At 35.1% G+C, this 25638-nt stretch overlaps 1 protein-coding gene across 9 annotated transcripts in view; it reads left to right on the top strand.

Annotated features, from left to right (window-relative positions):
• The window catches only part of SLC4A7 (solute carrier family 4 member 7), a 91856-nt gene that overhangs the window by 44772 nt on the left and 21446 nt on the right, over positions 1 to 25638 (top strand). For 8 of the 9 annotated variants that reach the window (XM_045579328.1, XM_036431642.2, XM_036431651.2 and 5 more), the window contains 11 exons: positions 5039 to 5154; positions 7110 to 7267; positions 9460 to 9547; positions 11493 to 11639; positions 15252 to 15358; positions 17879 to 18053; positions 21583 to 21716; positions 22912 to 23157; positions 23538 to 23643; positions 24937 to 25098; positions 25438 to 25551. In XM_045579328.1, coding sequence (XP_045435284.1) covers positions 5039 to 5154; positions 7110 to 7267; positions 9460 to 9547; positions 11493 to 11639; positions 15252 to 15358; positions 17879 to 18053; positions 21583 to 21716; positions 22912 to 23157; positions 23538 to 23643; positions 24937 to 25098; positions 25438 to 25551 — 1553 coding nt within the window. The remainder of the gene's footprint in view (positions 1 to 5038; positions 5155 to 7109; positions 7268 to 9459; positions 9548 to 11492; positions 11640 to 15251; positions 15359 to 17878; positions 18054 to 21582; positions 21717 to 22911; positions 23158 to 23537; positions 23644 to 24936; positions 25099 to 25437; positions 25552 to 25638) is intronic. The other variant, XM_045579329.1, reaches the window with a different exon arrangement.

The raw sequence follows: 25638 nt of genomic DNA, 5'->3' as shown, positions 1-25638 counted from the left end.
GAAAAGTCTCCAGGTCATGGCACATACCTAGGTCGTGGGTTTGGTCCGGGTTGGAGCCTGTACGAGAGGAAGCCAACTGATGTTTCTCTCTCACATGGATGTTCCTCTCTTTTCTCTACAGTCAATAAACATATCCTCGGGTGAGGATTGAAGGGAAAAGAAAGCTCATTATAGTTGTCAAAAAGTGATACTTTTAGAAATAAAAAAATTAGAAGTTTTATGCTAAATAATTATGGCAGTTCTGATTGTAGTTAAAGCCACCATTGTTTTATAGTTTGTTCCACACATAGGTATAGTTGCTTTTCAGATACCATATTTCTAATTCTTTGTATGATATGATAAGGTTCGTGCTATTTCACAAGTGAAGAAAATTAAGACTTAGAGATGTTAAAATCATACTGTAAATAACCAGAGCCAGGACTTGAACTCAGATCTACCTAGAACAAAATCGATACTTGTTCATACCAATATCTCAGTAATACTGAATATTTTTCTTTTTTTGGCAGCTTCTATGTTATTAATAATGAGGGACTACAAATTTTATCTAGGGAGGAAGTGACATACGGGTCTCAACTTACTAGGCCATGCTGTTAAGTGATAAAAGGAGCAATTAACTGAGAATTGAGGAACACAGTTCTTTTCCTCTTCTGCATTAAGTATGCCAGGAGATTTATCAGCCTCTCTAAAGGAAAAGAAATTAGAATGGAAGACAGAGAATTTCTAAAGATAAGAAAAAGCTCACAATTAATGTTTAAGAAGATAGCTATAGAAGATATGTAATTAAAATAATAGGAGCGGCTATATATTATTCTGTGTTTAATTACATTTGGTGTTTAAAGCACCTAGAAACTATAGTTTAGTTTTCTTTGAGTCTGATGCTATGTTAGAGAAGGAAGTAGGTGGCCTCAGCATAATTTTGGAAAGACTAATGTCATAGATATTTGGGTCATGGGTGATGCTTTGTGCATACCCATAGTTGAATAGAAAGTGGTGTCTCCCATTTGTGGTTCTTTCAGAGAATAATTATGTAGAAGAGGTAGACTCATTTCTAGTATTTGTAACTATCTTCTCAGTGATTTTTCAACTGGTGTGATGTGGCACAAGAATTTTTTAAACATGCAATACCTGACTGTTTAGTCAGGGGCACTGATCTTTTTTCCCTTGGATTGTCAAATGAAAAAATGAGAACAGCCGAAACTGGTTTGGCTCAGTGGATAGAGCATCGGCCTGCGGACTGAAAGGTCCCAGGTTCAATTCCAGTCAAGGGCATGTACCGTGGTTTCGGGCACATCCCCGGCAGGGGTTGTGCAGGAGGCAGCTGATCGATGTTTCTCTCTCATTGATGTTTCTAACTCTCTATCCCTCTCTCTTCCTCTCTGTAAAAAGTCAATAAAAAATATATATATTAAAAAAAAAATGACAACAGCTGCCACAACAGTAGCTCTCTGGTGTGAATGCCCTGTCTCGAACCATAAACATATAAGTCATATAATAGGTATGTATCTTATTGGTCACATCACATAATAATAATAGTAAAGTTGCATCTGATTGGTTAATTCTTGCTACCGGAAGTCCTTATACAAGTATAGGACCTGATTTTTAAAAAAGTCACTTTGGAGCAAAAGGATAGGTAATAACTATTATATATATTTTTTAATAGTAAATCAAAGTTATACCTACTTTTTTTTTGTTGTCAGTTAAGCAAATATATTTTTTTGTGTGTTACAGAATTTTCCATGAAATGAGAAAAGTTGAGAATCGCTGTTCTAACTCAAGGTTTCTCAGCCTTGGCACTATTGACATTTTGGGCTAGACCTTTCTTTGTTTCAGGGGCCTGTGCTGTGTACAATAGGATATTTAGCAGCATCCCAGGCCTTCCTTCACCAGCTGTCAGCAGCACTCCCTAGCTGTGACAACCAAAATGCCCCTAGACATTGCCTCTTGGGGGACAGAATCTTCCCACATTGTGAACCATTGCTCCAACTGCTCTACTTGCAAACTTTTAATGACAGAAAACTCTTGATAACTTTGATTTATCTTTCTCTAGTATGATTGTTGAATCTCATTATTGATGTCATATGTACACATACTCACATTTTTTCATTTTTCTTAAAACAAAGAAATGTCCTTCTGAGTTATCTATGCTAATGGTAGTTTGAACTTTGGGGACTTTGCTCATTTAACTCTGAGCTCTAGGGATTTATTGCACTAGCAGGGAGATTTCCTTTACTGATGTAGAAAACAGCTTTAGCTTAGCTGAGATTGAGAAAGGCTACCTAGAGAAGATAATGGTGGGACACTAACACTTACCTGGCATGGCAGTTTTTACAGGTTTAAGATGGCCAGCATAGCTAAGAGACTTCAGGTTGCATCTTCTGGCTTTACCAGCAAGTAGTTCCATATCATTTCTTCTTCCCATTCCTACCTTATCCTTTCCCCCATAACCTTCTTCTTATTCCACTCTTCTCTCCAATGTGTTTGCCGAGACTGTTCTGGAAAACTGTGCACATGTACTCTTTGATTACGTATCTACAGGTTGAATATTTTTAGTAGTTACAAGTATAGATGCATTGATGCTCTGTTGTACTTGCTGCCAGGGCCTTAATGATATTCATCATTGCGTGGGAGCTGGTGGAAACTACTGAAAATACGAGTTAACTTTTTCCCCCTCTCGGGAAAAAGTTATGTATTTTAATAAAAAAACTGTCTTCTGGAAATTTAGGAACAAAGGTCAAAGAAGAGGAATCTTAATGACTTTTCTGTACTAAGCTAAAATGCTTAAAAAAAAAAAAAAGTTAAGTTTTAGGAAACATTTTACTTATTTCAGAATTCTCTAACACTTCCAGAGATTGAGCATGTTGCTAAATGGATTGGATATGCTTTTTCATACTGAGATTTTGGGGCCACAGTGATATTCTAGTTTAGTTATTTAATAGAGAAGTGAATATTACAAAGATCTCTCATTGAGTTTAAACAGTAAATTTGAATGACTTAGTATAAGTTATTAGTAATAGAATGTTATCTTCTAGAAAAATGAAAACTTTCTAAGATGTATCAAATATATGTGGTGTGAGTTCCTGTGGGTCACTAGATTGCCCTGTGAGTGGTAAAATCTGTCATAAGTCTTGTGCCTTTTCTCCTGTGATACTAAGTGTTTTATATTCTTGAACTAGAAATCTTAGGTGTTTTGAGAAAATGAAATATACCTAATGGTAGAAATCTGGATTGTATTTAAAATTTTTTGAGATTTGAGCTTTTTGCAAAAGTCACAGTGGTAACAATTGGTCTTATGTTACAGGGTGTTGTTAGGTTATTTTATTGTTGTGAAATGTTGCTGCTGTCACTTGAAATGAACATACTAATGCTGGGACATTAGTGTTACTTAGACAAGCTCATTTTATAGAATATACTAGAGGCCCGTTGCACGATTTCATGCACCAGTGAGGTCCCTTGGCCTGGCTGAAATCAGCTCTCTGACATCACCTGAGGGGTCTCGGATTGCGAGAGGGTGCAGGCCAGGCTGAGGGATCCCACCGGTGTACAATTGGGGCCAGGGAGGGATGCAGGAGTTGGCCAGCTGGGGAGGGGCCGTGGGAGAGCTCCAGGGCATTTCTGGCCTGTCTCACTTAGTCCTGATGGGCGGGGCCCCAGCAGTAAGCTAACCTACTGGTTGGAGCGCCTATCCCCCCCCCCCCCCCCCCCCCCCCGGGGTCAGTGCATGTCATAGTGATGGTTGAGCAGCCTTAGCATATCATTAGCATATTAGGCTTTGATTGGTTGAACAGACAATTGGACACTTAGCATATTAGGCTTTTATTATATAGGACATATATCATTTCTTTTTTTTTAAATATATTTTATTGATTTTTCACAGAGAGGAAGGGAGAGGGACAGAGCTAGAAACATCGATGAGAGAGAATCATCGACCAGCTGCCTCTTGCACACCCCCCATCGGGGATGTGCCTGCAACCAAGGCACATGCCCTTGACTGGAATTGAACCCAGAACCTTTCAGTCCGCAGCCTGACACTCTATCCGCTGAGCCAAACTGGTTTTGGCAGGACATATATCATTTCTAATCCAAACAAACTAATTTTACAAGTTTACCTGCATCTTAGAGGTTACATGAGTTAAAGTCACATGGCTTATAAAATGGCAGAGTGCTTATTTCAACACAGGTCTGTTTAAATAAAAAACTCTTCCTCTTTCGCCCTCGCTGGTTTGGCTTAGTGGATAAAGTGTCTGCCATGGAGGGAAGGGATCCGTGTTAGATTCCAGTCAAACGCATGTGCCTTAGTTGCAGGCTCAATCCCTGGCCCTGGTCACATTGATGATTCTCTCTCTCTCTCTCGCTCTCTCTCTGTCTCTCCCTCTCCCTTCCACTCTCTCTAAAAATATAAATGGCAAAACATTTTCTTGGTTGAGGATTAACAAAAAAAGAACAAAAAAACCCCAAAAACAAACACACACACACCCTCTCCTCTTTGTATTTATATTATAAAAAACATTGCTATTATATTGAGGAAACTGTTATGATTTTGGAACATTGTGGTACATTTAACCTACAATTAGTTGATCTAGCTCTTAAGTTTTCCCACACTTAGGATTTATCAGAAAACTTATATTGTTATTAATGCAAGTATGTGAAGTTAGTTAGGCATCATTAACCTCTGCAGTTCACATATATGTTAGCTATATTGGAAGTGTAATCTCTAAACATTTGTAGTAGTAATCAGACTCATGTCTTCCCTCTTCTGTGGTTCCACACCTACTCACTTTTTCTTTTTGCAAAGGTCACCATTTTTTTTAATAGTATTATTAAAAATGTTAAAATATATAGCTTTAGTATTGCTTAAAATGTTATTTTGGTCTTGCTGGTTTGGTACTAACACTTGGCACTTTTTTTTTTTTTTAATTTTTTAATTTTTTTTTTTTTTACCTTGCACATTTGCTTTTGATAAACCATCACTTTCAGGAGATGAGCAGAATCAGTGATTTTTCTTCTTACTAATTTGGAATTTATTTATCCTCGAATACAGGTATTTTGGCCTCTCCACAGTCTGCACCTGGAAACTTGGACACTAGTAAAAGTGCAGAGATGAAAGGTAATGGAGGTGGAGGAAGCAGAGAAAATAGTACTGTTGACTTCAGCAAGGTAATTCTGTCATTCACTGTACGTTTTCCTAATCATTCTTACTAAGAAAATCACTAGCAGTGATCTTTTATTAACATTGATTATAATAAAACATTGATTATAATAATTTTTTAATAGATTGTTGATTACAAACCTGCCTGTGATGCTTGTGATAGGTTAATTTAAGGTCCGAAATTGTAAGAAAGGTAATTGTCTAGGAGCACTTGACTATCACTATATCTTACTACGCTAGTTTTAGAAATTCTGACTAAAGAATATATGAATGATACAGTGTTTTCATCTGTACCTACCCATAGATACCATGAAACTTTAGTACCTTTTAAATTCTAGTTATTTGTTCTGGAGATACCACCACTAGAAAGGTTAATTCTGGGAATGATGTTACAGCAATGGTAGTGAAGTCAGCCTTTTTCTGGCTGTAATGTGATTCCAAAATTGCTGTCTTATGGCGTCAGCAGTTTCTGATGAAATTAGGCATGTTCAAGGCTGCAGATGGTGTCAGTACTTTTTGGAATGTCACTGGGAAGCATATTGGTGCTTCCCCATGGGTAGGTAAAGGCATGGATTTAAAAACAGAAAATGTATTTAAAAAAAAAAAAAAGGAGCAAAAATTACAAGTTCCAGTTACAATAGAATGTAAAGAGTACTTTATGAGTACTGCTTCCGCATAATTCATTCTAAAGGCCATTTTAATATAATGCTGTTAATTTAATTTGCTACAGGACTTTAAATGCTTTAATATTTTTGTATCTAATATCAGACATTCAATTAAATGTGATTATTCCAAGTGAGATTTGTTCAGTCTTTCATGATGCAAAGCATAGATCACATTTTGTAGAGAAGGAGTTTAAATGATGATCTGTGCTATGCAACTTTGCTGCATTTTGTGCCCTACAGTCATAGGAAGCCTTGCATATGGGACACTGACTACCAACAGGCTGTTGTGCTCACTCGGTTATATTTTTACTGATGCTCCTCTTATTTCAGATGAGTGAAAAGTGTTCAGGAACTAAATTTCAAGTTATTCTTATGAAAAGAGTCCATGAGTATAGTTTACATTATAGATCTCCTCTAGACATGGCAGCTGCCTTTTATTTTTGTTCCTCTGTCACAGTTTTGCTTTTTTTTTTTTTAATTGGCCTATTCTTGTGTGCTCCTCCTTGTCTCCTGTTGGGCAGGAGTCTGCCTCCTGGCACTGTAGTTGTGGCACACTGGGTGTGGGACTCAAGAGGCCCGCTGTAAGTGCTGCTTTCTTGTTAATGGATAGCCCTGTAAGTGGTTGTTTAGTGACTTGTGTGAAACTGTGTATAAACGATGAAGCTCCCGTGCTTTGATATCCTGTTTGTGACCTATCCTTGGTAATTATACACAGACATCCAAATTTGGTTATACGGCACTACCTTGTATTTATACCAGTAATGGCTATTTTCATTTTGAGTAAAAAATAAAAACGGAAACTTCCCCCTATTTAATGAAAATACTGGGGAATGCTCAGAGTTCTTTAAAATAAGAAGGACTTATAAAAAAGACAAAGGGACTAACTCATTTCTAAGATGAAGTTATAGATTATCATGAAGTGAATATTTTTTAGCACTGTGTATAATTTCATGAGCTTTTGCTAGTTTGTGAACTATACTTTTGTCTTTTAAATAATTTTTAATGAATAGTGCTGTGTTCATTGAAAATTTTTTTCTCGTTTCTATGTTTGGTAATTTAGATCTCTGAAATAGTAAAAATTACGACAGTTGAAGCAATTGGGAATATTTTTTCCCAGATGTATTTGGCTTGCTTTTTTTGTATTTGTCTATTCCATCCTTTGTGAGAATTTTGACATTTATACCTTCTTTAGATCACCAGTTTAGTCTTACAGGCATCTTTTCTTTACTGTTTCCCTCTAAATAGTCTTATAAATACCAGGTAAATTTTATTTTAAATGATTATTTATTTGTCTATAGGTTGATATGAATTTCATGAGGAAAATTCCTTCGGGAGCCGAGGCATCCAATGTCCTGGTGGGAGAAGTAGACTTTTTGGAAAGACCGATAATCGCATTTGTGAGACTGGCTCCTGCCGTTCTCCTCTCAGGGCTGACTGAAGTCCCTGTTCCGACCAGGTAAAGAGTTGGCTCCAATGAACACGCTCTCAGTATGTCCAGAATCTAAGTATTTTCCTACTGCAGGAACAGGTTCCATTATGTATGTAGTAAAAGGTCATTTTAATTATTGATGTTGCCATTGTGCCAAATGGGGATAAAAGTATGATCTCTCTCTTTATTTTTGAATAACTTTTTTTTTTTTTAATTGACTTTAGAAAGAGGAAGGAGCCGAAGCCGGTTTGGCTCAGTGGTAGAGCGTCGGTCTGCGGACTGAAAGGTCCCAGGTTCGATTCCAGTCAAGGGCATGTACATTGGTTGCGGGCACATCCCCAGTAGGGGGTGTGTAAGAGGCAACTGGTCAATGTTTCTCTCTCATCGACGTTTCTAGCTCTCTATTTCTCTCCCTTCCTCTCTGAAAAAAAAATCAATAAAATATATATTTTAAAAAAATAAAAATAAAAAAAGAGGAAGGAAAGGGGTGTGAGAGAGGATGTGAGGGAGAGAAACATTGATCTGTTGCCAGGACTGGGGACCGAACCCAAAACCTGGGTTTGTATTCTGTCCAGGAATGGAACCCACAACCTTTCTGGGATGACAGTTCAACCAACTGAGCCACACCAACCAAGGCCAATCTCTCTTTCTGAAACTAAAGAAAACAAAAGGCCGGGGGGAAGAGTATATCTATAATGCTTTTTTAAAAAAAAAATATTTTTTATTGATTTTTTACAGAGAGGAAGGGAGAGGGATAAAGAGTTAGAAACATTGATGAGAGAGAGAAACGTTGATCAGCTGCCTCCTACACACCTCCCCACTGGGGATGTGCCTGCAAACAAGGTACATGTCCTTGACTGGAATCAAACCTGGAACCCTTCAGTCCTCAGGCTGATGTTCTATCCACTGAGCCAAACCAGCTAGGGCATATCTATAATACTTTCAACAATAAAGATTAATTTAAAGTATTGCAGCATGAAAAAATATTGCATTGATACTTTTATAAGAATTTTGGCATCTCAGGAGTTTTGGTTTAAAAAATGGTTCATTTTAGATATATGATCTGGGCAGACACTGGAATCAGAAAAAAATGGAGTTGAATCCTTGCACTTCCACTTTTGTGGGAGGGTCAGACCTGACTTAAATTTTCTAAGCTTCATTTGTAAAATGAGGATAATAATAACTTATAGTTGATTAAATTGATAATGCCCATGAATTGATAAAGAGCTTTGTTCTGATCTGACCAAAATCTTCTGTTCAAAATACATTATGAGTAAAAATGAAAATAGGGGTAATATCCTTAAGAATAATTATCAAGTTGTTCTATAAAGAGTGATCAGTTCCTTAGCTATTGACTGTATAAACTTAATTCAAAATGAGAATAATTTTAAAATCATTTTTATAATAGTAAATCTGAGGAATTAATTGCAACTTGATTGAAATGTACGTGCCAATTTTCAATATGCTTTACTGAGGTGCATTAATGGTGTAGTATTAAGATAGATGAGAAAAATAATTCTATAGATTCATATTAACATTCTCAAAATAGGAAGATGAGTACCTCTAGTTTGGATAAGTATAAATATTAAATTTTACTGTCGTTAATAAAGGACAAAATTATATAGGAAGTTAGTTACTTTTTATTTAGTCACTATAAATAAATTAAAAAATCAAGTAATAGTTGATTTGTTGATAAATTTGGAGCTGTAGATAAAAATTCTTTTTCCTTCCAAAGGAATTAGACCCTTAGTTATTACTATACTAATAGTAGTCTTAATCCAGATTATATTTTGAGGATTTGTGTTTTTGTGTGTGTATACTCTTTAATTATTGTACTAAGCAAACCTCTTAAGTACTTCAATGGAATTGGTATTCACTTATTTACTGTCAAACAGACCAGAGAAAATTATTTACTCAGATTCAAAACGATATAGAAGATGGGAATTTTTAATGTAAAACCCTCCATTCCTGAATTACTGTCTTACCCTAAGGAAGATGGAAAGTAATAACTTAGTAGGAAGCTAATTATGAATGCCTTTCTTAGTTCTATGATTTGCTTTAGTCTGAGTAGAGTTGCCAACTTTTTTCAGTGATTGGGGTGGGAAGATGATAAGTGTTTTTGTGTTGATACTCTATGACTTTCTTTTTTTTTTTTTTAATGATTGCTGAGATTTATGTGTGTATGTTGTTTAAATGTCTATATTTTAATGTTTCCTTAGGTTTTTGTTTTTGTTACTGGGTCCAGCAGGCAAGGCACCACAGTATCATGAAATTGGAAGATCAATAGCCACTCTCATGACGGATGAGGTAATTAGATATCCTTTGAAGTGGACAGTGATTATGAAGCATATACTATATAAAGTCCCTTTTGAAGTGGAATTTCAAATTCTTTTGGACACCAATAATGAAGCATATAATGTTTATTAAATTATAGTTCTCTTTTATAGTGATGCTTAAAAATTGACCTTGCTGTATGTATTATTTTATCTCATATTCACTCTTTTTGTTAATTGAATTTATTGGGGTGATAATGATTGATAAAATTATATAGGTTTCAGGAATCTCTCATATTCACTCTCTTCAACTATTTTGCCTTTGTTACGGTCTTTGGGACGATTCTGTCAGGATCAGTGGTTATTTCTTAGTGTTTTCTTTATTTTCTCCCCCCCATTTGAAATTATTGATCACCTTCTAGAAATTATCTTCATCCTGGATTTTAGGATATAATTTTTTTGGGGTTTCCTTGGGGCTTTGTCTTTTTCTCTTTTTTCCTTTTTTCTCTCTAGTTTTTTTCTTCCATTTGTGAACTTCACCTTTGACCATGACCTGTATTGGTCAGGACTTCTCTCTCTTTTGGAGAGGCTCTAGCCATTTCTGCCGTGTAGCCCTAAGGCAGTGGTTCTCAGTGGTCGCAACCAACAGGTTGAGAACCGCTGCTGTAGAGGCTAAATCTATCGGAAAACACAGACATTTACATTACGATTTATAACAGTAGCAAAATTACAGTTTTGAAGTAGCAATGAAAATAATTTTATGGTTGGGGTCACCACAACATGAGGAGCTGTATTAAAGGGTCATGGCATTAGAAAGGTTGAGAACCACTGCCCTAAGGTGTCTGAAACCCCAAATATCTGAACCTGACCTTCTTTGTCTGTCCTGTCTCAAACAATTGGTCACCAGATTCTGTTGATTTTACCTCCTTAATATGTTTCGTATCTAATCTGCCACCTCCACTGCCACTTCTCTAGTTTATACTCTACCTTCTTCTCTTTGGTGATTAAAGTGGACTTTCTGAATCTTAGGATAGTCTCCTCTGCATTACCAATTAAATGCAGATTTCAATCTGTCATTATCTTGATCCAGATATGTCAATGCCATCTTGTTATGTACTTAGGTTTAAACCTAAAATTGTTGCCATTGTCTGAATAGGGTCTGTCTGATCTGGCTTCTGCATACTTTTTGAAACTCATATCCTCCCCCATTTTGCCCAGGCCACATTAGTTTCCCTTTTGTTCCTCAGATGTGTTATGTTCTTTTCTGCCTCTGGTCCTTTACAATGGTTATTCCGTTGGCCTGATTTCTCTTCTACCATCTCTTCTCTCTGCATGGGCTTGTCCCTCATTTCATTCACATTTCTCCTACAGTTACCTCCTGTAAGACTTTCCTTCACCTGTTTTATTTTTATCGCAGCATCCATTTTTACCTGTAATTATGTATTTATGTTATACACCTCTTTCACTATTTTTCTTTCTAGGGCTTTTGAATACAGGGACCTTGCTTTATCTGTGTCCATTGCACTCTCCAAGTGTTTAGAATTGTGCCTGGTAAATAGTGGCACCCAAATAAATATAAGCAATAAAATAAATAATGTATTTAAGTAAAGTTGTTTGTACATCCATGATTATTGGTTTAGGATAAGTGACATTTAATATCTTAGAAGTGGAAAGACATGCTGCAGTATTGTTTTATTCAGTAATGAATTGCTATTTGCCATGTAAAAAATTCTCTTTTTAAAAATTATTTTGCCTTAGCACATCACTATTTTATTTTGTTTTATTGTTACTGGTAATTCATCTAATAATACTAATAATGGGTTTTTTTTTTATAGTTATTACCCAGGGTGGGATAAGAGGTTAGGTAATTATCTTTATTGTATACTTATTCATGTTATCTGAAGTGGATTTACTTTGTATAGAACTTTTCTTTCAACTTTAAAATTCTCTTACTCAGTGTTTTTCCCCCCCTCCTTTAGATTTTTCATGATGTAGCTTATAAAGCAAAAGACAGAAATGACCTCTTATCTGGAATTGATGAATTTTTAGATCAAGTAACTGTCCTACCTCCAGGAGAGTGGGATCCTTCTATACGCATAGAGCCACCAAAAAGTGTTCCTTCTCAGGTAAGAGTCCACACAATATTTGAGGTACATTTACAACATTAAAAAATATACTTTATACATTTAAAAGAAAATTTTTTTTTTATTAGCTTCAGAGAGGAAGGGAAAGGGAGAGAGAGATAGAAGCATCAATGATGAGAGAGAATCATCAGCTGCCTCCTGCAACCCAGGCAGGTGCTCTTGACCGGAATTGAACTTGGGATCCTTCAGTTAGCGGGCCGACACTCTATCCACTGAGCCAAACCAGCCAGGGCTACTTTATACATTCAAAAAAAAAAAAAAATCAAAACGATATACAACACTCAGAGAAGTTAAATCCCAATATGTCCCCTTGATGTTCTTATCTCTGTACCACCTTCTGTGGGCCACCATTTGTTACTAGGTTTTTGTTTATCCTTCTAGTTTTTATTCAGTACAAAGAAATATGAACCTACAGTCTTATTTTATCCTCTTTCTACCAAAAGTTAATGTACTGTGTACTGTTTGGCACCTTGCTTCTTTTTATATAGGAACATATTTTGGTTATCTGATCATTAGAAATATTCCTGGTTCCTTTCTCACCGTTTTGTTGTATCCTGTTTATTGGATATATCAGAGTTTATCCTATCCCTAGGCTTAGGATGTTTTCGGTCTTTTGCTACAAACCACAACATGGTAGTGATATGCCATATTAGTCTTGGGCAGATTGAGCTGTGGGATAAATTTTCAGAAATAGGATTGCTGACTCTCATGGAAGTTATAATTTTAATAGTTAATTAGCAGAATCTCTTAACAGTAACTATTTGGAACCCCCCCAGTGAGGTATAAAAGTACCTATGCCCCTGCAGCCTCACCAACACAGTATGTTGTCAAACTTTTGGATATTTGTTAGTCTGAGAGAAATCTTTATCTTCCTCTATTGGGTATTTTAATGTGATTTTACTTTGCCGTTTTATAATTAGTGAGGTTGAATATCTCTGAATATATTTTGTCCATTGCCTTTCACCACTTTTTTTCTTAACATTTGAATTGTTCATTGATTGATCCTTTAGAATTAATCATGGTATATTATGTGGAGTATGCACCCAACTTTATCTTTTTTTCTAAATTGCAGGCTGGTTGTCCCAATTTAATAAAAAGTTGATATGTATTTTTTTAAATTACTCCCATTTGATTGGTGATGCTGTCTTTTTCATTTACTAAATTTCCATTTGCATTCAGGTCTTGGTGTATCTATTTATGAATCAATTCCACACTTACATTTTGAAGCTTTCTGGGATATGTCAATATCAGGAAGATCTACATTCATTCTTGACTCCTCTTACTCTTGCTTTTCTGAATTTCTTTGGCTATATTTGGTTTATTTTTTAATGTAAGCTTTAAAATCAGTTTCCTATTTATAGAAAAAAACGATTTAAAAGAAATGATGATAGTGGTTAAACTTGTAAATGAACTAAGGGAAATTGACATCTTTATAACACTGACTCTGTTCAAGAACATGGTATAACTTTCCTTAGTTGTTTTCCTATTTCAAGTCAGTTTTTGTGTCATTAAGGAATGTTTTAAAGTTCTTATCTACACTTTTCAAGCTTCTTGCTGTGTGTATTCATTAATATTTTATCGTTATTGTTTATATTTTAAATTAAGTCTTGTAAATGTTTATATTGCAAATGAAGTCTTATAAAACAAGTATAAAGCAAAAACATAATATAAAATACAAAAACATAAAGATTGCACAAAAATCTATGGACCTCTACTTAAAGAGATGCAAACAACTTAAATAAAGTACTAGACAAAGACTGCCAGCACATTAGAGTCCAGGTTGGGTTTATTTCAACAATGCAAAAGTTGGAAGTCATATTAAAAATTATTAATATGATTTGCCATATTTGATAAAGTTCATATGATTGGCTCCAGAGATGCTAAAAATTCAACATCCATTTATATTAAAATTTTCCCTAAAATAGAAATTAGGGTACTTTCTGAACATGATAAAAATGTTTATTTTTAGTCCCAATATCAGTAACTTATTGAAAGAAACACTGGAGACACTGACTACAGTTAGAAACTAATTAAGAAATGCCCTTATCAAGTCAACTACAACTAACACTATTAGAGATTTTAGTCAATACAATTAGACAGCAGAAAACATACCAGAGGTATACAATTTTTATTTTTATTTTTATTTTTTTTATTTTATTTTATTTTTTAAATATATTTTATTGATTTTGTACAGAGAGGAAGAGAGAGAGAGATAGAAAGCTAGAAACATCGATGAGAGAGAGTCATCCATCAGCTGCCTCCTGCACACCCCCCACTGGGGATATGCCCGCAACCAAGGTACATGCCCCTGACCGGAACCGAACCCGGGACCTTTCAGTCCCCAAGCCGACGCTCTATCCATTGAGCCAAACCAGTCTCGGCTGGAGGTATACAATTTTTAAATGGAGAGAATAAAATACTTCAGGTGATATGACTGAAAATCTACATACAATAAAAGAATTAAGAAAAATGGTAGCATATACAGCAATATAAGAAATATACACTAATATAGCCTTGATATACATAAAAGTAGCAAACAGACAATGTAATTTCTGCATTTTAGTTGTTTTATTTCTTTCAGGAAAGATTTTCTTTTTTTTTGTTTTTGTTTTTGTTTTGTTTTGTTTTGTTTTAACATTTCCTGAGCTAGATGCTTAATTCATTTTTCTTAATAAAATTATGTTTGTTTTTCAGAAATTCTGTGACTTTGTTTTTTTCCTTGAGCTAAGGTGTAATTTAGATTTTGATATTTTTAAATGGTAATTTTATGGTTATAGATAAATCTTTATACTCTATACTTATTGAACATATAAACCAGGTAGTTTTAAATCATCTAGATAGAATCTTTGAACCAGGGCATCTCCTGGGATGACCTCACCTACCCCACCTTTCTCTCCCTCTCTCTCCCCCCTGCTCCTTCTACCGCCCTCCCTCTTCCTCCTCTTCCCTCTCCTCTTCCTTTTTCTCTATTTCTTTCTTGTTCTTTTAGGCCCAAGTAACCAATTAAAAACTCACTCCTTTCTTTTCCAGTGAGTGGGACAAGATCCTTTATCATGAGAATAGTACTCTTGAATTTGTAATAAAATATAATGGGATATTGATTTTTATGTTTTTAATAACCCTTGTGCTATCTATATCTTAAGGGAAGTGTTTTAGTAAAAGAAAACTAGCATTTACACTTAATGTTAAGTACATTTTTAGTAGTTAACATAGGCAGTATTTTAAAAATTCTGGTTGGAGCAATGCTTTTACTGGCTATATTCCTGTTGCTGAATAGTAATTTGAAATGATGTGTATGAATGTGTTTTATAGTGTAATTGATATTAGAGTATAAAATGGAGCAAGCTGAGCTTGAACTTAGAAATATTAATGGACAAATATTGGCTTCTGTTTTAAGTAGAGCTTATTTAAAGTAGAAGTTCATGTTAGGAAGCATCTTTTTTCTAGGAGCACAACACACACACACACACACACCCAGTAAGGGATCTCATGCTCCCTCTGAATTGAAGATGCCATCTCAGCCTTCTTTAAAAAAAAATTCTGAAAGGTGTTTTTTTTGTTGTTGTTTTTTTTTTTTTTGTCTGTGAAATGCAGGAAAAGAGAAAGATTCCTGTATTTCCCAATGGATCTGCCCCCAGCTCGGGTGAGACTCATAAAGAGGCTGCTGATCATGCTGGGCCTGAGCTACAGAGGACTGGACGGTGGGTACAAATACTGATATAATGTGGGTATCTTTTGAGACTAGGGTTTGAATTGATTAAAAAGACATAAAAAGTCTTTTTCTTTGCAAATAGTTGAATCTAAACTTATCTGGTATTTTTTTATATATATAAAAAATGCCTTATTGTATAGGTATGTGATGTTGGGGGAAATTAATATATATTTAAAGATAATTTTACTAGTATATACTTGGGTTCTGTATACCAAGCTTTAATTTATAATGAAAATATGCACCATGTCAAAAATGTTGCACAGTTACATAGTAAGTTAACTTATATTCATTTACAAAATGGTTTTTAAATAAAATGTGGAGTTCTATTATAATTCTCCTTATGAAATTAGAGAATTACAGGAACAGAAAGGAATCATAATCAATGTTTTTCTGTGTGTGTGCATAGTTTTAAAACTTTTAAAAGGGCATTATATCATACGGTAATGTAAAATTAGATAAGAATAATTAATCTATGTTATTGATCTCTGGAAACCTAGTTAGAAAAATTGTTGAAGTTGTTCATTTTTGAAATAAAGAATATATTGCCAGGTGTAAACATTGCCTTAAAATATTTTGTAGAAGTAGAGAAATGTTATTTTACTTTTTATGTAGAAAAGCATGGGATATTGATACCTTTTGTCCACTGGTGGTCTCTGTAGAAGTAAATATTGAATCTTGAATATTTGTTTAAAAAGCTGGATATCTGATACAGATACACTGTTAGGGACAGTAATGACATGCCTAAATAATACTACATAGGAAAAAAAAACAACCACACAATTGGTATACTAAATATAAACTTTAGAGAAGCTTAAACTCATAATGAATCCATTGACTAATGTATATTAGTCTCTGTGAATATAATAGGAAATAAGATTGTCCCCATGCAAGAGGTTCTGGTCTGATACTAGCTATTGCTATTATTTCCTCAAACTTCAAATTGAGATAGGATTGACACATATGTAATACCTTAGTCAATAAAGGAAAAAAAGTTGAGATAAAATTAGTCACTGAGAAGTGCTAAGGTCCCCATTGATTTCATGGTCAGTGATCTGAAATCCTTATGTAAGCTGTTAAATAATTATTGATTTGATGGTATTATTTTATTTTTAGATTATCATTGGCACCTTTGTTGCAAGTTAAATCCCCTTGCTGTCAGAGTATCTATAGGGTAACATCTTCCACTTGTCAATGTGTGTTTAGGATCCATTTCACTATTAGCTTTAAAATTGACATTTTTTTAAATATATATTTTATTGATTTTGTACAGAGAGGAAGGGAGAGAGATAGAGAGTTAGAAACATCGTTGAGAAAGAGTCATCGATCAGCTGCCTCTTGCACACCCCCTACTGGGGATATGCCCGCAACCAAGGTACATGCCCTTGACCGGAATCGAACCCGGGACCTTTCAGTCCCCAAGCCGACGCTCTATCCATTGAGCCAAACCGGTTTCGGCGCATTTCACTATTAATTTTAAAAAAATGTTAGAAGGGTAAAGCTTGAAACATTCAAAGCATTTGAAAGCATAAGATTAATTTCTTTGGAGTGTTTTCTACAGTAGAGATTTGAATGATTGTATATATTTTGAGTCACAAAATGTTTTTGAATTATCAATTTGTCACAAGTATTTATTGAGTATTTACTCTATCCCAGGCAGTGTTCTAGATATGAGATGATGACACTGAATAAGAAAAAGTCTGCCCCTCACAGAGCTTATATTTCAGTGCAATGCTTTCAAGTTAGCTGTATCCAAAAGTTTGATTTAAAAAACAACCACCCCACACATTGAAATGACACACACAGATTTGATGTGCAAATATAGATTTTTATATTTATTAAAACTTTTTAGTACTATTTGCATTAGTTTGACTACAAATGCCATTGACTACAAAAGTAAATTGTATACACTGAAGTACTTTTTAGGCATTTTTCCTGGACCAGAAATATTTATACTATTAAAGGGCTAATTCAAAAAGTATTATAATTGAAATTATTTTACTTATAACTGAGTAGTTCTAAGTACAGCATACTCTATTTATATTAAAGGGCATTTTGGGGGCTTATAATTTACATTATAATTGCCTTCCTGGTATTTCTGATCTTGCCTTTAAGATTTATAGTGTGAATAATAATTATTAGAATTACTTATGCATATTTTCATGAATGGGTTGTTAGGTTTTATTTACTTTTATTGTACATTTACTTGCCCATTTGTGTCTGAAATTACATTTACTCATATTAAATCATTTGCCTGTAGTCTTTTCAGTATGTAGTCCATGAAATTCAGATGTTTATGTCTCTTAACCTAATGAGATCGACCTTTCCTCTGCCAGTGGGTTAGATTAAATGAGTATAACTTTTGTAATTTATACCATGATTTCAAATAGGATATTAATTTTTGTTGACAAAACACTAGACACCAGCAGTTTTTATGTAGCCCATAGTTTTAGTTTGCAATAGCTAGAATCCTCTAGTGTACAGTTTGACGAGTTTCATCTCACCTATTTAGGCTTTTTGGTGGTTTGATACTTGACATCAAAAGGAAAGCACCTTTTTTCTTGAGTGACTTCAAGGATGCATTAAGTCTGCAGTGCCTGGCCTCGATTCTTTTCCTATACTGTGCCTGTATGTCTCCTGTAATCACTTTTGGAGGGCTGCTTGGAGAAGCTACAGAAGGCAGAATAGTGAGTACAAAGATTGGTAGCGGCCAGGCTCTTAGCTCTTCAGAGGCAAGTGTCTGTGTGCATTTGTCTCACCATTCCTACTTTTGTCCAAAGAGTCTACCCACAGCACGATTAACCTGTCCCAAAGCAGACTTCCCCCAAAGGTTATTGCTGTGGAAAACATGGGGAAGCCATGTGAACAGGAGAAGATGCACAGTTGAGGTAAAAAATAAAAATAAAATTTAAAGAAGAAGAAGAAGAAGAAAAGTTTATCCTGGCTTGCTGGTGGATGAATTGTTTTATAAACTTGAGTAAAAGGCTTGTGTTGTCTGGGGGATAAGGGTCTGGTGGGGGGGAGTCCGCTTGAACTGAGTCTGGGTGGGCTGTGGGCGGAGGATTTTACCACTGAGGCTACATCACATCCTGTAAGGTCATCATAGGGTTAGGTACAGCCCCTGTGAGCGATAATAACTCATCAGCCCTGCCGGGTAGGCCCGGGCCAGACTGCTTGGAAGAAAAGAACATAACTGGACAAATGATGGATTTTTGATGTGGTACTTGCTTTAAGTTTGCCATTAACTAAATTTGTGTGAAAGTAGGTAAAGCTTGTCATTGGAAAGTATACCTGAAACCTGCATCTGTAATTTGACATGACTGTTTTTATAGTCGTTTTTTTTTTGTTTGTTTTGATCTTGGTAAATATTGTATTAGGGGCTATGGGAGGCATAACTGAATAGTGCTTTGTAAAATCTTGAAGACAAGTTTTTGTTTATATATATTTTAATGGCTTTTAAATGAGATGATTTGTAATTCTTAAGTGTATTTTATTTTATTATATTTTCTCTTGGGGGGAAATTTTATTTATTTATTTATTTATTTATTTATTTATTTATTTATTACAAATGAAAGGTTAAGAAATAGCCAGAGCTAAGTAGTGATATTATTTAATTAAAATATTTCATGAGCTGAACAGGAGATAAACCTGACAGTTGAAATTTCCTTCCAGCTCAGTTTATTTTTAATTACTTAAGACAATATTCCCTTACTCTGTAATCCCTGCATTAAAGGTATATAATTTTTTGTAAGTTGCTTCATGTGCTGACGTGAGTTGCACATGTAACTCTGCTGTTCCCCATGGAATTGTATCTTATCTGTTCCCATCATGGAAATGCTGCTTTGCCTCTGGACTTTGACTGTCATTCTCTGCCTGCCCATCTCATCCTGCCATCTAATGCTGTGGGTGTGATAGTGCTTCAGGCACTGGAGGAATATAGATGAGTGTAACGCCAGCATGTGTCTTCTGTCCTCCAAGACAATAACCTAAGGGGAAAAAGACTAGGTAGTATCATGTAGTTACCTTGTCCTGGATCCTGGTCTACGCAGGAGTCAGATCGAGGAAGAGCCGTGGGAGTTGAAGTAATGGGAATGGAGAGCTCAGAGTGAGGAGGAAGGTGGTTTGAAAATGTGTTTGTTTTCAGATTCTTTATGGGAACTTCAAGTTTAAAAGGAGACGTCAGGAGGAGGAGTTCCAGAGTTGGAAGTGGTCAGGGAGGAATGAGTACGCCGGGAGTGGTTCAGACAAGTGGGGCTTGAAACTGAGAATAGCTGAAGGTAATTTACAGGGAGAGCAGCTGAGGGATGGAGGAGGGATGAGAAAGGAGGGAAATGGCCCCACATATCAGATACAGGGGCAGTCAGAGCTCAGGATGAAGTAATTTTGCAAAAACCAAAACAGGTTTTTGAGGAGGACAGACTAGCAGGGAATGTTTCCTGGCATGCAGTGGGGAGGTCTGTAGGGAAGAGAAAGGGAGGGTTATGGGTGAGTAAAATGGAAACTTCTGAATGTGGGATGGGGATGGCAAGTAGCAGGGCTGTGACTGTTTTAGGGCAAGACCTGGTTCAGTTTGGGCATGAGCATAAAAATAGTTTTAAGAATAGATCCAGGAAAAGGACCTAGTAAATGGGGCATTAAGGGGTTGGGAGTGGTAAAAGGAAGATCTTTATGTGGCCACTCCTCTTTTTCAATATCACGTTGAGAGGGACACTGTAATCTTGTGCGACTCTGTCCCTATTAGTATTGCTTTATTTGCCATCTCTTTGCTTTTCTTCTCAGTTTTTTTTTTTTTTAATTTCTAGATGTCATTTAGTACGTAAATAGCATATTTTAACTAAGGATTTTTATAATGGCTTAGCGGTATCTTCTAGGACAAACTCCATCTAGGGCAAGAAAAGTTCATTTTATACAATTAACAACTAGATGCCTAATATGAACACTTTTAAATTTTGCCAAAAGTCAAGTTTGTTTTTCTACTAAGAGTTAAGTAATACTCGTACCGCATATTATTATTTTATGATTTTAATTTTAGAAAGTGCTGTTTATTGCTGGCAATGAGAATTGCTAACATTTGTTGAGTACATTCTGTAAGGCTAAATGCTAGACCTGTTAAGTGTTTCCCAAAGTTCTGGCTAAAATCACCCCCATTCAAAAATGAGAGAAGTTGGGCTCAGCAAGTTTTAGGTGTGCCCATGGCTTAACACCTAGTAGGAACCAGTCTTAACGCTTCAAGTCTGGTTCTCAAGTCCTGCTCTTGGCCTGATGTCATGCTGTGTCTAGTCCCTGGGGGGTTGTTTCTCATAAGCTGCTTCTCCTTGTCTTACTGATGATGTGCACTTTCTTGATAGTGCATTCCAGTCCATCTTGATCTTTGTGAATGGTGAACTATCCTTTTCCTTCTGATCCCTTCCCTTTGTCTAGTGGCCTACAAACCCCCTTACTACTTAATAATGTAAAGGTAGAATGTAATGTTGGTGGTGGTCTAAAATTGGCTCCTAGTTTTGAATTAAAATTTCTCTTGAGTCTTTTCATTTTATTTTCTGTTACCAAACTTTAATAATAATAAAATACTTTCTCATTTATGATTGCTATCAGTTTTATAAAGATGTTTTCCCATCTATTTTATTTATGTTAAGCATTTCGTTTTTGATATCTGTTGTTTAAATCTATCATATTAGATTACTTTCTTTAAATGTGTGAAAATTGATCTTTAGAAATCAATGGGAGAACAATAATATCACATGTTAATTTCTTATCTGTTCGAAGGAGTCTTTTTTTTAACAGGGTATTAAGTATATAAATATGTTTTCTTTTTTTAAATAAACTATTTCAGATATACAAAAATATTCAAAATAATATATCTATATATCTTTGTACTCATCACAGGCTTAAGAATAAAACATCTGTAGATAGAATTGAGCATTCCGTCTTCCATTTATTCCTCCCTCCTTGACTCTCACAGTTTTGAATTAAGGTTGATCACAAATGTTCACTTTTAATATGCAAAAACAAAGCAATTTTCCCTTTGTATTTAAAGTGTATTTTTCATTTTCTGTTTTAAAATAGAAATTTTAAATTTCAAGTTGTATTTGCTTTATATTTTTATTTGATTCATATTTTTTAATTTTCTAGATGTCTTATTATATGTATTACCATACGTTAGAGATATATTTATGATGTGTTGCTTTTATTCATTTTTTTCCCCCCCTTAAACAGAGTGCAATAGAGTCTCTTTTTGGAGCATCATTAACTGGGATTGCCTATTCGTTGTTTGCTGGGCAACCTCTAACAATATTGGGGAGTACAGGTCCAGTTTTAGTGTTTGAAAAAATTTTATTTAAATTCTGCAGGTACGTAATAGTTATCTATTTGTCACATGTGTTTGAGTATGTGTATAATTGCATATTATATTTATATGTTTTAACTTTAGGTAAAAGTACATTTTATATTTAATATAGCTGAAAAAGAAGATCTGATCAATATGTATATTTTTAATATTTTTTTGTTACTGTGTAGTTAACCCTGCTCTGACCTCTGTCATCATCTCTACCCCAATCACCTTGAGTAGAAAAATCAATGGATTTGAGTACTGATAAAAAAAAAAATCACTTAAAGGGCAACAAAAATTCTTTGTGTTAGAAAATTTCAACTCAGTAAGAATGTGTTAGTTTGAATTGTTTATTAGGTGGTATATTGGACTTTTAGGAAGAAATTTAGGGAGGTGGATCTTGAGGGTTTAAGCTGACTTTATCCTTGGGCTGTTCCACAGAGGGAATTGGCACAGTTGAGGGAGATGCGCATTTCCACTGACAGGACTGACAGTGTGGGAACCAGTGCAGGGTACTGTGTCTGGTAGTCTTGGAATTCGATATTGCAGGTCCTGTTCCTTTTGTGAGATAAATGCAACCGAATATTTTAGCCTGGAGCAACCTGATGCTACTAAATATTTGATCCTCTAGCTCCTCTTAATTCTGTTTCTTTATTCACTAAACAAACTGATTCTGATCCTGATCTGGCACATGATATAGACTAATAGAGGATGCAGTTACCTATAGTAGTTTCTCAATTAAATTGAATTAAAAATTGAAGTCACTTTCTCTGGAGATGTTGGTGGTAGAGGAAATGGTGGTGGTGATGGTGGTGATGTGGGGGCAGCAATGTGATCACCATGTTGACACTAGAGCATTGGGTCTTCTGAGAGAGTCACTTTTCGTTGTTCTACAGACAGCTTGTCTGTCGTTGATTCCTCATAACTGACTTCTAAAGTGAGGTCTTTGTTTTTTTGAAATGTTTATTGCCTAGCAGATTTTCACTGTAAATGTTTTATGTAAGTAAAATATGACCATTAAGTATGTTAACAAGAAGCTAATCTTCCTTTGAAGCAGAAAAAAAACACACAGCTTCCTTTAGTCATTATTTTGTTGTTCTATGATTTATGACTCTTACGTTGTTTTACTGTTCTTATTGCTTGTGATGACAATTTTAAGTATAAATTCTGTTCCATTAGTTTGTGTTGATCGTATTCACATTTTTCTTTTTAAACAGAGATTACCAGCTTTCCTATTTGTCTTTAAGAACCAGTATTGGTCTGTGGACTTCTTTCTTGTGCATTGTTTTGGTTGCCACAGATGCAAGCAGCCTTGTGTGTTATATTACTCGGTTTACAGAGGAGGCTTTTGCAGCTCTCATTTGCATCATATTTATCTACGAGGCTTTGGAGAAGCTCTTTCATTTAGGAGAAATATATGAATTTAATATGCACAACAATTTAGATGAATTGACCAGCTACTCGTAAGTGTCTCTGATTCCCTCTAATATTAAAATGTATTTTTTGCAGAGATGTCTGAGTCTAAGAATGGACTTTTTTGTGATGTGATGCTCACTGTATTGAACTGATTTTTAAAGAAATTAGTACCCTTTCCCAAAGAGATATGTCTAACTAGTTTCATCAAGTAACATCTCACTGTTATTTGTACTAGTTATGCTTTATTTATGTAAGCTAAACCTCATTCCATTCCATTGTTTCTGATGTGTTTTCATTTTCCTCTTATTCATGCTTTGCAACATGGAAAAGTTAGGAAGTCAAAAGCTATACTTTGTGGGATCAATTTAATAAAATGTAAACATGAAATACAGGATGCTAAAAATTTTACCCTATTCTAATTTCTCAGATGTGTATGTATTGAACCTCCTAACCCTAGCAACGAAACTCTGAAGGTGTGGACGGAAAATAATATAACAGCACATGATATTTCCTGGGGGAATCTCACTGTTTCTGTGAGTATATTATAAACTAAAGGATTTTGCAACTATTAATCTAGTTCTTTAGCTTTTTCTGAGTAGACCTACATTTTCTTCTAGATTGATGTATATAGTGTTTTCAAAACATAGTGTTAGGTTGACCAAGGAGGAGTTACCATATTCTTATGTATCATGCCCTGGAAAAGTATAGGCTGAAACAAATGAAGTTGGTATAGGAAAAAAAAAAAAAAAAAAAAGACAATATATTTGACTTCCAAGTTATAATTATTAAAAATACTATGCTGCCATAAAAAAGAAGGAATTCTCATCATTTGCAGCAACCTGGATGGAATTGGAGAACATCATGCTGAGTGAAATAAGCCAATCAATGAAAGAGAAACACCACATGACCTCACTCATTTGTGGATAATAAAGAGCATTATAAACTGATGAACCAAAAGATAGATATAGAGACAGTATATCAACAAGTAGACTGTCAAATTACAGCGGGGAGAGGAGGAAGATCTGGGGGAGATAATAGATCAACCGAAGGACTTTTATACTTGCATATAAGTACAACCAATGGACACAAAACTCTGGGGAGGGAGGGGATGTGTGGGAGGGAGGGAGAGGGGCAAAAAAAAAAAAAAAAATCAATAAAATATATTAAAAAAATAAATAAAGAAAAAAAGAAAAAAAAATGTTAATATACTTTTTTTTCCTAATTCCACTTAGACATTCATAAATTCAAAGGAACTATAACTAGGTCTGTGGTTATACATAGAGTTGACAGTTATAACAGCTCATATCCACTTGTCCTGCCTTCTGTTTTTTTTGGTTCATCTGTTTTATTAACAACTTAGTTAGAAGACCACAAATATTCTGCTAATGTCCTGAATGTCAAACCGTAACATCTCTGAACTCAGAATGTGTCTTAACAATTGATGGTGTGTTAAAGTTGAATTGGAAGTGTTTCTTTCCTTTCTGAATGATACATAAAATTGAGGGTGTGTCTTACAGTCAGTAGCATCTTAGATTCTGTGAAATTCATTAATACTTTAGTAGGGGTGTCGAACTCAATCAGAGAAGGGGCCAAAATCTAAAATCCAGCCTAAATCGTGGGCCGAATGGTTTACTGAACAGTCATAAACTGTCATTGTGATGGAAACGCAGCTGAGTGCAGTGATGACAGCGCGGTGCGGGCCACATTGCAAGGCCTGGCGGGACGGATTTGGCCCTCGGGCCTTGTGTTTGACACATGTGCTTTATTGGATATCTGAGAATCCCCTTCAATCTCTCCTTTTTCTATTTTTTCTCTTTTTCCCCCAGGAATGTAAAACCTTTCACGGTGTATTTGTAGGATCAGCTTGTGGTCATCATGGGCCTTATATTCCAGATGTGCTCTTTTGGTGTGTTATCTTGTTTTTCACAACATTTTTTTTGTCCTCATTCCTCAAGCAATTCAAGACCAAGCGCTATTTTCCTACTAAGGTAATTGGGGTATAATTTTGGAGTTCTGGTAATATAATGTTTGGGGGTTAATACTTTTTATCAAATAGCTTAAAATATTCATAGTAAAAACGTATATTATGTGTGTGAGTTAGCAGTAGGAAAACAACAGTACTTTGAGAGATGATAGGTTAGTTGTGAAATGTAATTCCTATATTTGGGAAAAAATAATAGATATAAATGTATTTTACTGACACATTGCCACTAATTAAAACCTCCTTCACACTTTCTAGTGGCATATTTTAATCTGAATGATATGAATTATATATAAAGGATACATACTATATCTGCATTTATATTAACGTAATTTTTTTAACATAGGTGCGATCGACAATCAGTGACTTTGCTATATTTCTCACAATAGTAATAATGGTCCTAATTGACTACCTTGTAGGAGTTCCTTCTCCTAAACTTCACGTTCCTGAAAAATTCGAGGTAAGGATTAAAACACTTGGCTATTTGTTACTTAGGCATACCAAACTACATTAAACTGTGCAGGCAGTTATTTTTAAACTGCATAAT

The sequence above is a fragment of the Pipistrellus kuhlii genome, unplaced genomic scaffold (assembly GCF_014108245.1).
Source record: "Pipistrellus kuhlii isolate mPipKuh1 unplaced genomic scaffold, mPipKuh1.p scaffold_m20_p_11, whole genome shotgun sequence".
In the NCBI taxonomy this organism is placed as follows: Eukaryota; Metazoa; Chordata; class Mammalia; order Chiroptera; family Vespertilionidae; genus Pipistrellus; species Pipistrellus kuhlii.
This window is presented reverse-complemented; position numbering and strand designations above follow the sequence as displayed.